This window comes from Thermobia domestica, chromosome 11 (genome assembly GCF_964235325.1).
Source record: "Thermobia domestica chromosome 11, izTheDome1.hap1.1, whole genome shotgun sequence".
Classification (NCBI taxonomy): Eukaryota; Metazoa; Arthropoda; class Insecta; order Zygentoma; family Lepismatidae; genus Thermobia; species Thermobia domestica.
Genome location: NC_137464.1, coordinates 253,490,841 through 253,508,539, shown reverse-complemented (window position 1 = coordinate 253,508,539; position 17,699 = coordinate 253,490,841). Strand labels below are relative to the sequence as shown.

The following is a 17,699-nucleotide window of genomic DNA, read 5'->3' as shown; positions in this document are numbered from 1 at the left end:
CGAAAAAAATTCGCAAACTTCGACTTTTCAGATAAATTGATGTTCATTTGTTAATTTATGTACAAAAAGATACGCATGCGCAAACCAGACTATAATAAAATATAGTTTATTTATATCCCTATGTACATACCACAACAAGAATTATAACTCTATCTGTCTCCATAGCTGAATGGTGAGGCTCCGAAGTTGACCATTTTCCATGTCTTCTACAATTCATAAATTGTACTCCCCGTCTTTGATGGCCCATTACTTGGCGGGAAAATTTTTTTCGACAAAACAAAAAAATATGGGTCTCTTAAAAACATGTCTAGTTGCTATAAAAAAAGTTTCAAAAATATCTGAGATGGTGATGGTACAATTTTATATTTTTTTGCCTGAGTTGAAATGGAAGGCACCTATATATATATATATAATAAATATAATAAATATACAAAACCAGTTGTTAAAAATTAGAATAACACTACTGGATAGAGTCACTGTCGCAACTATCTCAGCGGAAATTGACAATCGACTTGACGGATTTTGCATTCAAAAAGTGAAGAAAAAAAATGCGCAAAATTCGCATTTGTTGTTAGCACTAAGCAACAGCTTCATTACAAACGACTTCCAAGCCAAGGTTGAATGTCCCAGTGAGATGCGCGGAGGCTTGTTTGGGAATGAGAGAAATAAGAAACACAACAATGTTGCCAACAGCCGCACGAAAGGTTTTGTGTGTCCCCAGCACTTTTGAGATTACCCTCGTAATTAGAAAATAATATTTAGTGGAGTAGCCATCTGTGGAATAAATAAATTAATAAATAAATAAATAAAAATTCGCTTATGTGTATGAGATACAGGCTATAGAAGCCAACAGTAGAATCTTTCTTATCCGTTAACACGTTAAGATATTGACTTCATTAACGAACTTAGCTCTAGATATTTGTTTCAAAAATAATTAATTAACAGTTACAGTCATCGTTATCCGTTGATAGATTAACAGAATGACATCGTTAACGAACTCATGACTCCGTTAACCGAGATAATGGTTCTAGCTATGCATTTCAAAACAGAATTTAAAAATTTCCATTCATTCGAGAAATATCGTGTATACTAACCGACTTCTTAACAATACAATCTTATAAGGCTCAGTGGCGTGAAGCTAATAAAGTACCGTCCACGATTTCACCAACAGTCTAATAAATGTTTAAGGGCAGCTTTAAACTGAAAATATTGTTAAATCAAATGAGTTGTCTCTTAGTTGGAGTTTGAATATGCTATTACTCCCTACGATATGCACACCGAAAGAGATAGGTTTGGCAACAACGCCTTATTCAGTTGATAGAGAATACCATATAGGCCTACTTGAAACAAAGAAAAACGCATACCGTACAAGTTTTCCAATTTTCGTTTATTATTAATATTTTTTTTACAAGTTTTAATGGCGTAACAAACACCTAAGTTGAGTTTGTATTCTCAGCAAGGGCGTCTCTGGCGGGGGGTGAGAGGCAGGAACGTGTCCAATCAAATATTTTTAGTAAGGGAGGAAAATATTCAAGGTCAAAGGTACTTAGATGGAAGAAATAAAGAAATAGCAAGAACAAATTAATTTTGTATCTGTTGGTAAGGGGTGCTTTTTACATTGTACAGCTACTTATAGGAAAAGTGTATTTTGAATGCCATGGTATAATGGAAGTAGAACAAAAGAGATAGAGAAATACTACAATTAATGATATACCAAAACAAATAATTCACCTAGTTCCCATTGTGTATGGAGACTTTGAATTTTGAGGAAGTGAGCTACCAGTATGGTAGAAACTTATGCTGAACGCCGATGTTAAAAAAAAAAGAAGAAGAAAAGAAAAAGGAAGAAAAAGTCAGACCACAATCTTACTGATCCGGAATATTAGTGAAACGTAGGCTAGGAACGGAGGTGCTAAACAAGTTACTAGAAAGTTTAAAGATAGAGAACTAGAAACAGATTTATTTGAAATTTCAAAGAAGAGTATAAAAACAATTAAGAAGTATTTGAAACTTTGAAATGAAATCTTTGAGTTTTACGTCCCACAGTTATGCTGGTTAGGCTGAAGGAGACGGTGCTTATAAGAAATGAATGAAATGGTGGAATGAAGGAAGTGGGAGGAAACTGGAGAACCCCGAGAAAACCCACGACCACAGTGTTTATCCACCACAAAGTCCACGGCGCGAGTTGGGATCGAGCCAGGGACCCCAAGCACCGGAGGTGAACGCTCTACCGCTGAGCCACCTCGTCCCCTTAAATTTGGAACTTTGTGTGAATATGAGTGTACAGCTATGAAGTATTATGAACGCAGTATATAGCTATGAAACGTGAATTATATAAGAGATTTTAAAAAATAATAATGAAAGAAAGTATGGAATCAAAGTTGCACAGTAGAATGTAAAATAATGTATAGAAGGTTAAACTCTGTTAGGAAGGGAAAGTGACAAAGGCAGGGAAGTAAGGTGGACTTCAAGATAAAAAGAGGAATTTAAAAGGATACAGAAATTTATGGAATTAGAAACATAGCAGCGGAGAAGTACCAGAAGTACCGTATAGAAATTAAGGATAGAAATGAGCCTTTAAGAGCAAAATTCAGTTTGAAATAGATGGAAAGGACACATTGAGAGTTTGTATGTCAGCAGGAATATAATTTTTATTTTGGGGATTAAAAAGGAGAACAAAGTTAATGGAAATGACAACGAAATTGTGATACTGAGGGACAAGTTCAGGAACATTAGCGAAATCAGCAATGAAAAGATAGATATTATAAGTAGGGATGCACACGAGACAAGATTTATGGCTGTCTCGACTCGAAAATGTGCAGTAAAAGTGATGTCTCGACTCGAAAAATATATATTTTTCTATTGGAACAGCCGTGTCGCGACTCGAATTTTGTCAGGAAAATCCTGTCTCGACTCGTCTCGTGCGCATCCCTAATTATAAGCAAGGAAAGTCAAAATGAAGGATTCGATTTCAGAAGTGTATTCCTAGAAATTTACTATTATTGTGAGATGTGCGCTAACAAAGATGATAAAGTAATAATAATAATAATAATAATAATAATAATAATAATAATAATAATAATAATAATAATAATAATAATAATAATAATAATAATAATAGTAAAGGAATATGAAGATGAAAGTGTAATGGTGGTTCAGATGATTAAGGCTGTGAAAGTCATAGAACTAGGATTAGAAATTAGATTTTGTTTTTTTTAATGATCTATGGTCATGTTAGCGCGTCACGTATCAAAGATGGCATCCCTCGGCGATCACATTATTCGAGGAATGGGAAAGAAGGAAGGAAGCGCCCTGGCACCGGTATGTTAGGTACCATCCCTTGCATTTGTCTGGTGTGATTGAGGAAAACCTCGCGCAGGATGGCTGGTCTGAAAAAGTACTTACACTTTTTCGGCCTAATGCCCCCAAAGGGAATCGAACCCAGGACCGCTCACACCAGTGAAAGTCATACAAGTCTAAGCAAAAATAGTGGAACAACTGACTAGTTTTTAATTCTTGTTAGTATTATGAACGAAGATGTAAAATCTAAGTGACAAAGGAACATGAGAAATCGTGAAATATTTTTAGGATCATTTTGTGGTGTGGAATGGTGAGAAGCACTTTATTCGAATGAAGAGTTACAAAAATGACTAAGGTGTATGATCTCTGTATTGTGCGGAGCAGGGAAGTGGATATTACAAAAAGACAACAAAAGGTGTTGTAGGTAAGTTCTCGGAAATTTGTATGTTGAGAAGAATGGAAGAAACTTAATTGATTGGAATCATAAACTAATGAGGAACGTTGGGAATAATAGAAGTAAAGGAGTATAATTGGTAAGATGTTAGGGTATTGTTTGAGTACAAATTGTACTCTTAGTAACATGATTAGAAGGTATGATGAATGGAAACCTAGGAAAGGTACAGAAAGGTTCAATAATGGTTCACATATATTAAAGGTATAATTATTACGCCAAGACGAAAAACCTTAGGAAGTACAATACATGCAAACTTCTAAATGTGTAGCAAGTGACCTACCAGCGATTGATGGAAATTATAATAAATTGTATAGTTAGAAGTAGAAACACTAGCTGGTAGCTCTTAACTCAGGTTACTTCCTACTTATTTCAAAATTCTCACTTAAATTGAGTTTGGGGACTACAAACATTCTGTGTATAATCGGCCCCTTAATTTTAACATACCAGAGACGTCCATGATTCTCAGTTGCAATACATACGTGAAGATATAAGGCTAAATGTTATATTGCCAGCAATTGTGAAATCAACAAATAAATAATGGAAAAGTTTGTGAAACACACATTATGTTTATTTTGTATATCATCACTGTTGTCGTTTTCCCAAGAACGTCATCGTGAAATCTCCAATGAGAACAAATGCATTGATAACGGCCAAAGAACCACAAGCCTTCAGAGTTTTCGCTGCGTTCGGATGTTGCGGAGCGTCAATTCCCAAGAGAACACCGCCAGAAACAAAGAACAAAATGATTCCTAGGAAGGTGTAGACCATTTCCTGGAATACAAATAAAAACAAATCGTTAGTTAACTTTGCGTTTGAATCCGATCATCCATAGTGCGTCTTTTCTGTGGGTGAATATGCACAATAATCAAAGTAGGTTATTAATAATGGAAGTTAGTAATAATTCTTTATTGACAAATTTTCAAATTTTAATCTTAAAAAATGAATTCGTATATTGAAAGAAAAATTAACTATTTACTTTATAAAGAGAATAAGTCGTCCAGTCAAACTTGGGTTTCTTTGCTTGTGATACTGGTCATAAAATACAGAATTCCATTCAGTCTCAGTTTAGGTAAACATACTTACATTCATAATATATTCACTTCTTTCGTCAAGAATTTCACTCTGACCACTTTACAAAATGTTTCTTAGTGGAAAAGGTTCACTTTAGGAGGGCTTACCTGTTACGCGTGGTGACTTATGCCATAAAAACTACAGTGCAAAAACACTAACCAACTTGTGGTCAGTGAGCAAGGAGCGAAACAAGGGTCGTCCCAACGCGGTAGCAGGCGCGTCAGTGATGATGGGTATATACATAAACGAGTACAGTGAAAAAAAAAACACTTCATATAGCGTAGAAATACATGCTTTGCGTGTGACATAGCTTTGGGACATACTTCTGTGTTTACTTTGTACACTGCCTTCCCTTCGCATTTGCATTTCTACCGTACTATATGTATGTGTGAGAAGTAAGATCCAGATATATTTCGAGTACTTATACACCGTACATTGATCTTCCAAAATAATAAAACACATTTCTTCCATAAATTTTACACATCTATGTTTATTTAAACTGGGTAAGCACCCAGAATTCCTTACGAACATAAGCTGGGGTCGTTGGTGTGGATGTGAAATGATGTGATGCAGAACAGCTTATGTTGTGAGAGTTGATCTGTGCACGTGCTAATTGATCATACATCATGGTCTGTGCACCTGGTAATTGATCTTACATCATGATCGTTATAATGTAAGTAGTTTAAAAAGACACAATTACAAGGTGTCTATCGGTCACGAAAGTCATGAAATCAGAAAACGGTCATGAAAGTCAAGAAATTTGGCTTTTGGGTCACGATTTTTTTTTTTTATCTGTACAAATATAAGTACAGAATGGAAAATTTTGTTCTATAAAACGTAAAAATTCACCACCAAGAATGTCTATGGTCGACTTTAGACGCTACCAAATCGTAAGCAAAGCATGCTACTATCGCATGCCTATTCGCACTTGAGAATGTTACGAAATTTTATGCTTTAGTAAAGACAAGGTCACGAAAAAGTCACGAAATTTCATTTTGGAATTTCAGTAGACACCCTGTAAAATGGAAATCTGTATAAGGAAGGCCACTAGGAACGCTTGCATTTTTTCCAAAGGGGTAACGGGGCGGGAAATGACAGACAGACAAGCAAAACCTTGAATATACACACTTTCATGCACATATTTTGTGTAAAACAATTACCATAGATGCGGATCGCGTAACTTTAGTAACCACAGTAAATATACAGTGTGTCTCAAAAGCCCCTGACATAGGGTAACTGTTATTATCAGTGTTACGACAGAATGTAAGAGGGGGGAAACCGTCTCCAATATGATGTATTCAATCTAAAGTGAAGGCTTTTTCTTTTTAATCGAACGAGCCCGTTGGGCTGTACACTCTTTATGTGACCAATGTTAAATGAAAATACAACGTTCCTATTTACCTGGGCCCACAACATAAGTGAATGAAGTTACTGTGTGAAATGGGGGCTGGCCTTCGACATGTTAGCGAGGAAGACAGTAACTTCATTCACTTATGTTGTGGGTCCAAGTAAAATGGCAACGTTGTATTTTCATTTAACGTTGGTCGCATAAAGAGTGTACAGTCCAAACGGCTCGTTCGATTTAAAAAAAAAAAATCCTTCACTTTAGATTGAAAACATATTTGGAGACAGTTTCCCCATCTTGCAGTTTGTCGTAACTCTGATAATAAGTTACTCTATGTTAGGGGACTTTTAAGACACCCTGTATAAGTACTGTAGTGAGTGAATAAGCTAATTTATTTTGACATGTATTTGAAAATTCCAGGAAGGGGCAATCGCCCCTCCCCATTGCGGGCGCCCATTGCTGTGTAGTAAAATAATAGATGTTTCAATTCAATACAATGACATTCTGTTATTCGAATTATGTTAAATTATGGGACATGCCTGACGCTACAGCAACGCCACTGGAGTCAAGTATTTTGTCAAAATAGTAATGGTTAGATCAACTACCTGACATGATGACTTGTCGAGAGGATTGATTTCAGTAACTCATCATTAATGTTGTTTTGTGTATAGTTGCCAAACAGCTATTTTTATAAAAATATTTTTTCTTATTAAACGAAAATGACTATTATGTGGGGTAATAAAGTATGTGGCACAAATTCTAAGTAGTTTCGAAGAACAAAGTATATGCGGAAGGGAAGAGGATCATCGTGGATTTAAATAATGTGATTTGGCAACCATGCTTCTGAGTAAAAGAAAAAACGTCGGAAAATGTTCAACAAAATAATCGAATGTAGTGTCAATTTTTTCTTGGTTTAGTTTAATTTTAAAGTGTGTATAGATTTAAGTACACCGATAATAAATGTAAGAACAACAAATGGCAGCACTTCTGCTAATGTAAACTTAGAAAATTCGAACGTCCACAAAAATAATTTCGTAAAAGATTACAAAAAATATAATATATTGTACATTACTTGGTATAAATGTTAAATATACATTTGCTCATAGATACAAATTGAAACTAATTTAACATCTGAATGCTAGATACTTAGATGTTTATGATATTCCTTCGAGGCAATGTATATATGAAAATTACAGCATAGATGAAATCTGTCTCTTCAACATGATTTTGATTTTGAAACTGCTATGACACCTTTTCTAAATCATTTTTCTTAGCAAACAACATGCTTTTGATTTGACTGGATGCTGATGCATAATCAATATCATCACCTCAATAGCTTGCATTCTTCATGCCAGCTGCGGTGTTACTAACAACACAAGGTATATACCATATTAAAATAACACTGTGGAACTGTTTTTATTTCTGCGTTCCTTCGTTCACTCACCTAGTTTTTTTTTTTTTAAGCACCGTCACTGTATTGTTTTCACAATGTAAAATTAGAATCGTCGTCTAATTTAACACCACTTTGCACCAGCTCTGTGTGAAACCGGTATCACGGGGCCTGTGGTAACCGAAACACCGAATCCTTGGTGTTGAGATACCATGTTAATCATGCTGGGACTATGCTAACACCATCGTTGTTTGCTGTTGCGTTCATTTGACTTTGAATTTAACGTCACGTTCAGCAGTGAGGCTAAATGAGACGTGGACCTATTGATTAACGTGGAATCCGAACCACATTAACTCTTACCTGGAATCGAACGCGGGTCTCCCACACCAAGGCGCGTACGCCAACTGCTTACCCACAAAAGAGCTGTCGTTGTTTGCTGTGTACAAAGAGGGGTGCAATGATTGCTCGATTAGAGGTACAAGAAATTGAACCTTTAAGTCAGATAACATACCGGTACAAAGCTAAACACAGATAACTAAGGATGCGCACGAGATAAGATTTGTGGCTGCCTCGTCTCGAAAAATATGCTGTAAAAGTGATGTCTCGACTCGAAAAATGTATATTTCTCTATTGGAAGAGTCGTGTCTGGACTTGAATTTTGTCAGGAAAATCCTGTCTCGACTCGTCTCGTGCGCATCCCGGCGATAACATACAAATAACGTATACCGTATTTTACGGACTATAAGACAAACTTTTTTTTTTTCTTCGAAAAATTGCCTCTAAAATTATACTCGAAATTAATATAAAAATGTACAGGTTTGATTTAAAATTCCCTCCAGTTTTAAAAATGGCCATATATTCGATGCCACGGGAAACCTATCTCTATCTGGCAACATTGGATTTAACTGGCAGCAGCAGTGTACCGATGCGACGAACATGAGTTGCGTGGATTCACAAACTTGCTAACACTGTAAAATTGCTAAGCTTAGCATTACCAATAATACAAATGGTAAAAATGTTACGGTAGTTAAAAAACTCTTAAAAATTAAGGTGCGGCTTATAGTACATAGCGTCTTATAGTCCTTAAAATACGGCAAGGTGAACTCAAAGAGACTTGTCCAACTTCAACAAATTCTCGACAAGGATGTATATGAACATGGAAAGCTAAAGTATGGATATTTCTGTGTTACAAAAGTGCTAATTATTGTTTTCTGAGGTAAAGGTGTACGTTAGTGGGTAGGCAATTTGTAGCTGATAATGCTTTAATAAAGAACTTTTTGAAAATTTTCGTGAAGTATTTCCAATTATTTCGCTAAGTTGAACCTGGGAACTTATTCCATACCAGTCTTCACAAAATCTTAAGGCGGATTTTCATGTGTCCTTTACCTCCGTGAGTTGCGAGCGATTGTGCTAAACAGCCAATGAAATCACGCATCGGAGATGGCGCGCTACACTCGCGTCAGAGTAGAAATTTGTTCAATTCTGACGGAAGTAGCGCGCGTACACTATTGTATTCACTGACTAACATGGCGGAGGTCGCAAACTTTCTATTTTACGCATGCGCATTAGCTAGGGAGTAGTAATTTGGCGCAATACACGCATGGATGTATGAAAACGAAAATAATTTACGGTGAATACGCTACATGTGATGCTTCCGTTCTAACGCGGGCATGAAAATCCGCCTTTACGGATCGCAAAGCAACACAAAAGCAGGAAACGTCAATGATAACTGCTATATCGATTATCGCAACCTAAAATGCACGCTTTACGTTGCGTTGATGCAAACCCGCATGGAATGAGCTCTCTGACGGCAATATATTTCATAATATAATTTTTGAAAGTGAAATGTTACTATTTCGTAATGATAGTATGATAATTTCGAATACGGATAATTTTATATAGATATGATAGTAGTTTATTAAATTGTTCACATTTACTTACAATTATTAGTGGCACCTGTTCCTTGGTGCCTATTCCTAGAATGAATCCCACTGGAAGGATTAGGTAGGCTACAAATGTTGTAGAAGCAACTCCCTCTGTGACATGGATCGAGCTGTATCTGTCGGTGACGGCGTGGAGCATTAAACATAGAACAGTCAGTAGCTAGAAAGTAAATAAATAGTTCAGTAGCGTACACAGAATTTCATCAAGGGAAGTTTCAAGTTCATGCAGCTGAGTTAAATAATAATAATAATAATAATAATAATAATAATAATAAAACATTCAACTAAGTCATATTATACATGTTTTACGTATCTGAACGTCAGGGTACCGGTAAGCACTATCGGAATATGAGGGACTTTCCCCCCTCAACCACATTTTGATCCTCTCAAAGGCAGTAGCTAAAGCACCCCTGCCGGGAATGCTTGTTTTCCCCTACCCATGTTTAGTGATAAATATATATATATATATATATATATATATATATATATATATATATATATATATATATATATATATATATATATATATATATATATAGTATATTGTCCAATACTGATTTTTGTTCTTTCGTGTAATTTTATCCGTTCTGCTAACTGTATTCCGAAATGAAAGATGTAAAATATTCAGTTTTTGCTTCTAATTTTATACACACAGCTATTATAGTACACACAATTGATTCCCTGTTTTCACCATCGCCCACTGGTTCGATCCCCGTCCGAGTAAGTTTGTGGTGGACAACACGTCCGTGGGTTTTCTCGTGGTACTCTCGTTTCTTCACACATTATCTTCCCAACAATAATATCAATAAATACTTTAATCATATGCAAAAGAAAGATATTGCAACTTTGTTTCATGAAAATTCAACGAAGCATTCAATCAGATTCAAAAGAAGGGTGTTGAACCTTTGTTCAAGGACAAATTCGATAATTTAGTCATATTCGATAGAATATATTGGATCCTTTCAAAGACAAAAAAATTATCGGTGGATAATCCATACAGTTTTTCGTTAGTACAGTTCTTTCGTTATTGTGGTTGAGAGCGCGTTATTTCACACCCATCAGTTCTAGAAAGTTCAATTTTATCAACTATTCACCAGTATTACGAGACTGGTACTTTGTTGTCTAGTGGTTGCTTGTCCAAGGTGTTCTTTTGCATCTGCCCGACTAGCCTATGAACAGATCCCCATCTTGCTGCATATATCGAATAAGAGTAATGGTTTGTAGGAAACAGTGGTACACGCTATTTCATCAGGAGGGTGGTTGAAGTATTCAATTCTATATACTTTTATTACAAGCGTGATCTTTGTATATACAATTTAGTACAGTAAATGATAATTTTTTTTTTTATAGTATCTTATTTTAGAAGGGCTTAAAACTTTAAACTTCCCTTGCATACTCCACTGGTGCGAAACAATCGAAATACAAATATGCAACAAACAGAAAGGCACGCCAGCAGTGTTCTTTCTTTTTTTCTATTTGATACTATTTTCCTTTAGCCAACTCCTCTCCAACCTTTTTTGAGTATCGATACACAGGATGGCTCAAAAGTAGGTATAAAGTCAACTCATTGCTTTTGATATCATTTCTTATTGTTAGCCATCAGGTAGACTTAGTTTCTTTATTATTTGTTCTTAATGTCTTTGTACTTATATCTTAAGCTCGGAAAACTAACTCACTCACTCTATGGCCTATGGAACCCGGAGATTCAATGCTGCGTTCACAAAAGCTCTCCACTGACTTCTATCCTTAGCTAACTGCATCCATTTTCTACTTTGTATTCCAATCTCTGCGAGATCCATCTTAATATTGTCTTCCCATCTGCGCCTAAGTCTTCCTAATGGTCGTTTTCCGATTGGTCTTCCAGTCAAGACTTTGAAAGCGTTTCTACTTTCAAAAGCTCGGAAAAGCCGAAGCAAATAAACCTGTAAGCTAGAATGTTATACTTGATCAAAGCAGGGGTGTATACCTACTTTCCGGCCACCCTGTATTTAACTGAACACCCGCGACCTTGCGACGTAGGTTACACTTGGTTATAATTGAGCACAGTGATGCCAACTCGTGAGAAAAATTCCATTTCATGTGATTTTTTGACGTAAATTTCTCTAATAGGGAAAAGGTAATTTTTGTTGTTGATTAGGAAATATGGCATTTTTTCATGTATTAATTTAATCGACTCAACAAAATTCTTTATTGGCGGGAGGTAGACTAATGTGACTTTAATAAACATGAAATCAACATTTATTGCCCAATTTTGATACTGTAAAATGCATTGTAGTATGGAAGTGCTTAATGCAATGACTTGAGAGTCAGAAAAAAACAAAAATAATAAGAGAACGTAAATAGTGCTCTGATATTCTAGGAAAAAAATATAACAGAAGTAAGTAAAATACCAGACGAAAAACAACCAGCTTGCAATACGTTCCACACACAATGGCTGAATGAAAAGTGTTTTGTTTCGTTACGTTCTGTATACAATTACGAGACAAAAGCATGATAGAAATAGTAAATTTTAATAACAAAATGTACCCCTTTTCGTCAACATTTGCAAATATATCTTTTAGTTAAGAAAGATACTTGTTCACAAACTACTTAATAAACATGAAAAATCGGAATCTGCGGATAATTCATTCAATAAAATAGTTTCATATTTTATAAGTTTTGAAAATTTTCTAATTAGTATATTGTGGGAAATTCAAGAGCAAAATGGCAATTTCTACCTCTTGAAGATAGTATTTTTTAAAAACATTTCGGGTTGGCATCACTGATTGATCATATTAGCTGTTGCTGCAGGCGTCGTTGACTGGTTAAATCTGTGTTCAAATTGATTTTAACTTCTTAAAGGCTGCATATATCCAAGCTGGAAACATTTGAAATGTGGTGTTGGCGGTGAATGCTGCACATATCATGGACCGAAAGGAAAAGGAATGAAGACATACTAAAGGAAGCTAATGAAGGACGACAGATCATAAAGATAATAAGAAAAAGAAGAAACAGTATGCTTTTCCATCTTATTCGGCACTCAGGTTGGATCACTGTGCTGATAGAGAGAAAGGAGAAGGAAAACGAGGAAGAGGAAGACCGAGGATAGATTGTCTAGATCAGTTACGGAGGAGAGGCCTTATCAAAGTACAAAACAGCTCTCCCAAGGGAGAGAAGAGTTTTAAGATTTTCATGTTGTCAACCAACCCATGGTTGAGGTGAAGAAGAAAATCTGCATGGTAGAAATAATACATATTGTATAAAGACTACAGTGATTGTTGGTCTTCTGCATGACATAGGGCTATAACTTGTTTTTCAATTGTAATTTTTCGCGGTGTATCGGTTGGGAGAGCTTGGCTTAAGAGAAAAGAATATATCTAATAAATAAGATAAGCATATAATTGAAGATCACTCCTCAAAATAGCTGGCACATCATAACTAACTTATATAATATTATTTTTTAGTGTCATCCTTACGACAGTTCTATCAACTACTTAAAATTTACGCATCGCTGTCTAAATGATGGTTCTATATCTGAGGTGCCTTTGGTGCAATGAATTCACTTACCAATTCGATAACCTTTGGTATAATGTCTGGCTTCGTGCATACTTTGCATGTGACTTTAGGGATTGGACTGCTCGGTCCTGGTTCAGCTGGGACGTCTGCCATTGAGCTGAATTCTTCAGTTTATTTCCTTACAAGATACCTAAAAGAGAACAATCTATGTAAAATGAAAAAAAAAAAAGTATTTAAAATGCAAACAAATACAATTTCTTTATCTCATGAATACACGAATGAAGTAATTCCATCACTAGCTCTGTCAATCTAGGTGCAAGCTTCCAAATATTAGTTTCGATTCTAAGCACTAAATTTCGTAGATGATGCAAATATAGGTCTGTGTTTGTTCACTTTAGTTTCACTCAGTGCGTTTTCTTACCGGTCTTAGTGTAGATCCATGTGCTGTTTAAAGGTCTTTTTTTCTTTCTGAAATTTAAACAGAAAATTTAATTTTCTCTTTGCTTATACGTATAATATTTATGTCATCGCAAGAATTAACCATTGTGAGTTCATATTCAACCTACCGGAAATAATTGTGCCGGCAGTACTGGCGGAAATACGTTATGCTCGATCCACCCTTGGTACCGAATGATGTAAGAAGTGCTTGTCGAAATACTCCATGCTTCACCCATCCATTTGAAACAAATCGTCCCTCTTGAGACAAAGGAACGTATCTAATTTTTTCAACTTTTCCAGGAGACAACTATAAAGATGTTATCATAAGTTTATTTTATCGTGTTCTGTCAAAATTTATTTTGATATCGTAAGTTACATACCTGACACGAAGGATATCAAACTAAATTTTAAAGGAAGACGATATAATAAATAATGAGAAAAGGTTTAAACTTGTCTGCTGGGATTGGGGTCCCGGGTTCGATCCCAACCCCCGCCAAGTGAACTTTGTGGTGGACAAACACCGTGTGCGTGGGTTTTCTCGGGGTTCTTCCGTTTCCTCCCATTTTCTTCATTCCAGCATTTCATTAATTACTCATCATCACCGTCTCCTTTAGCTTAACTGGCATAATCGTGGGACGTAAATATCAAAGATTTCATTTCATTTTGTCTCCCGGGAAAGTTAAGAAAATGAGATACGCCTCCTTGTCTTGAGAGGGACGAAATGATGTCGGCAGTGCTTATGGAAATACGTCATGCTTGATCCTCCCATAGGAAACAATTAATGACAGGAGTACTTGTGGAAATATGCCATGCTTCCTTAATCATTTGGAAGCAAGTAATGCAGTAAGTGCAATTGGAAATATGTCACGCTTATTCCACCCATTGGAAAAAACAATGCCGGAAGCTCGTAGAAACACGTTGTACCTAATCCAGCGATTGAAGTCTGAATACATTCAGAGCATTAAATTTTCATATAAATATAATTTATTGATATAGAGGTTACAGTGATTTAGTTGTGACATAATGTTTAGTATTATTACCTTCTGTAGTTTAAATCTGGGTTCGATCCCCAGTAGCAGCTCATGTGATTTTTCCAGGTGGTCTTAACCGCCGAAAAAAAATCAGCTGAGCCTTTGGGAGCAGATCCCGAAGCGTAATCATCGTGCGTCCGAGTCTCACAGAAGAAAATGGTCCATTTTAACCGTCCTAGATGTAGCTTATTGGTAGAGTTCTCATCTGGTGCGAGGAGTCTAAGGCCATATGAGTTTGTAGTGGGTATCATTCTATCTGTGGATTTTCTGAAGGTTTTCCAGTTCTAATTACATTCCACCAATTTTTTAAAAAAATCATTCGCTTTCATTAATCATCTGTATACCTTAACCTAAAGGGAATTACCTTAGGATGTTAAATGAGAACTTTCAATCTTATTCCCAGGAAGAGTTTCACTTGTGTAGAATAGAACCCAAGATTCAAAGCGAGAACTCCATCCGTGTATATGCACCAGCTTGGTTTTACTCCTAAGATACTTTCAGATTATTAGACTATTATTATTATTTTTTAATATACGACAGTTTAGAACTTTTCAACAAAATTAATGCTCAAATTCTAATGCATGGATTTCACTGTTCTAGTTTAGGATTGTTAGGTAAGTTTCTTTAAAAAATCTTTCAGTTTAAGGCAAGTAAATGATGATGGTAGAATCGGTGGAATGAGAATGTGGGAGTACCCGAGAAAACCCCACGGGCATGATATTATTCACTACAAACTTACTTGACTGGAGATCGAACCAGGGACCATATGCACCCGAGGTTAGCACCGTACCACTGAGCCACCGCAAAAAAGAAAAACAAGAAAAAAAAACTAAAAAATAAAGATATGAACTATGATACTACTAGTATTTTATTCAGTCCTAGTTAAGTACTTTGTACAGTCGTAACGAAGGTTTTAGGTTTTTGAGAACACTTAGATTAAATATATACAGGCTCCAGCAATGTGTTAAGAGCTTAAGGAGCTTTTCAGTCAGGAACTCTTACATATTTGGAATACACTGTTTGTTAAGAGGAAATAACTTATACAAGTAGTGTATAGTATTTTCAGTGTCATTATGTAACAAAGTTTTTATCGTCCGCGGTCCTGAATCGACAGCATTGAATCAATGCTAGAAAACTGTTTGACTTGTAATAAGATTTGGTTGCAGTTTAGAGCACCTTTTTAAGTACCGTGACTATACAAAACATGAACCTACAGTTTAAGGTGCAACCCGAGACACCGTAATGCGTCCAATGCCTTCTTCCCACTGGGAAAATTCGCGAATCGCTCTCTCACTTTCGCAAATAGATAGCAGAGACAGAATAAACGCTTTCTTTCTTGAGTTTGCCGTAGTCCTCAATTTACCTTTGAAGTTCCATAACTTTTTCTCTATTGGCGGACTGCAGCTAATAACTTGGTAATTAAGTATTTGGTGCTCTTTAAGGCAGGAGCGTCATTTCATTTTTTGCTTGGGGGGGCAAGACCCCTTGATATAAGTAAAATTTCGCCTATTTCACTGATTTACTACTATTTTATTGATAAAATTATAGAAATCTCAAACTCAGGGGGGCAATTGCCCCTCCGTGCCCCCCCTAAATGACGCCCCTGCTTTAAGGATATGTAACTCTTATTGCGCAACTCTAGTCCTGATATCGTACCCTTTGCTTGTGCGAGATCATTCGCACCCTTATTATACGAAAGTGCCACAACACAAAAATGGTCAATTTTAAGTTATGTATATATTCGGGTTAGTGAACCTACCGTCTATCCAGCAATATAAGAATCATGACCCTAGCTTTTCTAGAAGCTGCACGAGAGCGTTAGTTTCACTAGTGAATAATATTAAAGTGAATGTATTACCAACAGTTTCAAATGCGATTTACTCAAAACTAACTTTTTTGAGTTGTGGCACTTTTGTAGTAAAGGTGCGATATGTCCAAGGCTGTAGCTGTAGAAATCCCTAAAAACAAAGGTAGTTAAACTAAAATTTACTGTTACTGGTATAACGGGAAAACATTTTACTGTTACGTCTGTGTATGACAAACGGTTTTGCGAACTCGAAATATTTTAACAACCGATTCTAGCGAGCCGGTGCGAACCGGCTTAATAGCACCACTGCATACAAACTTCATTTGATCGGTATTGGCATGAATGTCCGCTATGTCACCGATACAAATCTAACATGGCTGCCATAGAGTCACATGTTTTTACAATTAACAGTCCTGTTTGTTATTCTATTATCCAAAGCAGGAATATTTAAGAAAGACGCAAAATATTTCTTATAATACATGGTTTATACCTTTTTTCTCCCACTAAAGTAGCACAATATACTCATTTAAATAAAAAATCAAACTAAAGTTGTAACCTCTATCATAATAGTAATAATATAAAACTGTGTTGTCATTACCTGTATTCGATCAATAATGGTTGTCGGAGTGACGAACTGGTTGTTAAGCTTCAAGTACACAAATATATTATCTTTACGTGTGATTTATCAGGCTTTCGGTAATAAATTTATCTTTCAACGATAAGATAAAAAAACAAATCGAATATTTCAGATACCAATTGAAGCTATATGTTTTGGAGTAATAAATCGCTATGGCCTTCCTTTGACAATGAGGATTTAGTCTCTATTTACTATATTTATGTTTGAGTGTTCTAATCGAAGACAGTTTCTAACCCAGTTACCTAACCAACGCAGTTAGGTGGAGCCGCTAAGGCAATAGAACAAGGGTAGGGTGGTCAGTTCCTTTTATTCATTGTTCAAGACGGTATAGGCTATATGCAAACTTTAAATTAAGAGCTGGGGTAGACAGAATTTCAATTAGAGGTATCATATTTTCAGAGCGTGAAATCGAGACATTTTTCTGAAACTTTCCAACTAAATGACAGGAATTTAAGAAAACAAGGCAGTTTACTTTAGCGTGAAACTTGGGCTACAAGAGCAAGGCTTGACGTGAACTGGGGCGCACTGGAACTTCGTTCCGGAAATCAGTGTTCTGTCGGAATTCAGTTTCTGTGCAACATTTACGGTATCTTTTAAGACCATTTTGATATTTCTTTTAGTTGAATCAAAAGATTCAATATATTTCATTCAAAAATTTTCTTGTAATATCTGGAGAACTACATATAGTGTAGCCAAACCCAAACTATCACTTAACTAACTATAATGTGCTTATTCCGTTAAAAAAAAAAAAAAAGAAGAAGAACCGATTTAGGAGCTGTTCAAAAACT

General features: G+C 35.8%; 1 protein-coding gene across 1 annotated transcript; it reads right to left on the bottom strand.

The window, feature by feature from the left end:
• Positions 1-1,372: 1,372 nt before the first annotated feature.
• LOC145663805 (uncharacterized) lies at positions 1,373-16,973 on the bottom strand. Its single transcript, XM_081729893.1, has 4 exons — positions 16,873-16,973; positions 13,050-13,188; positions 9,502-9,663; positions 1,373-4,525 (listed from the first exon to the last, which is right to left on the bottom strand). The coding sequence occupies exons 2-4, from the start codon at positions 13,149-13,151 to the stop codon at positions 4,337-4,339; spliced, it is 453 nt and encodes a 150-aa protein (XP_081586019.1). The 5' UTR covers positions 13,152-13,188; positions 16,873-16,973; the 3' UTR covers positions 1,373-4,336.
• Between the last annotated feature and the right edge of the window lie 726 nt (positions 16,974-17,699).

Coding starts and splice junctions, on each gene's coding strand:
- LOC145663805 (XM_081729893.1), bottom strand. CDS start 13,151: ATGGCAGACGTCCCAGCTGAACCAGGACCGAGCAGTCCAATCCCTAAA. Junction 9,664..13,049: donor TACCAAAGGTTATCGAATTG/GTAAGTGAATTC, acceptor TTTACTTTCTAG/CTACTGACTGTTCTATGTTT. Junction 4,526..9,501: donor AACAGGTGCCACTAATAATT/GTAAGTAAATGT, acceptor TTTGTATTCCAG/GAAATGGTCTACACCTTCCT.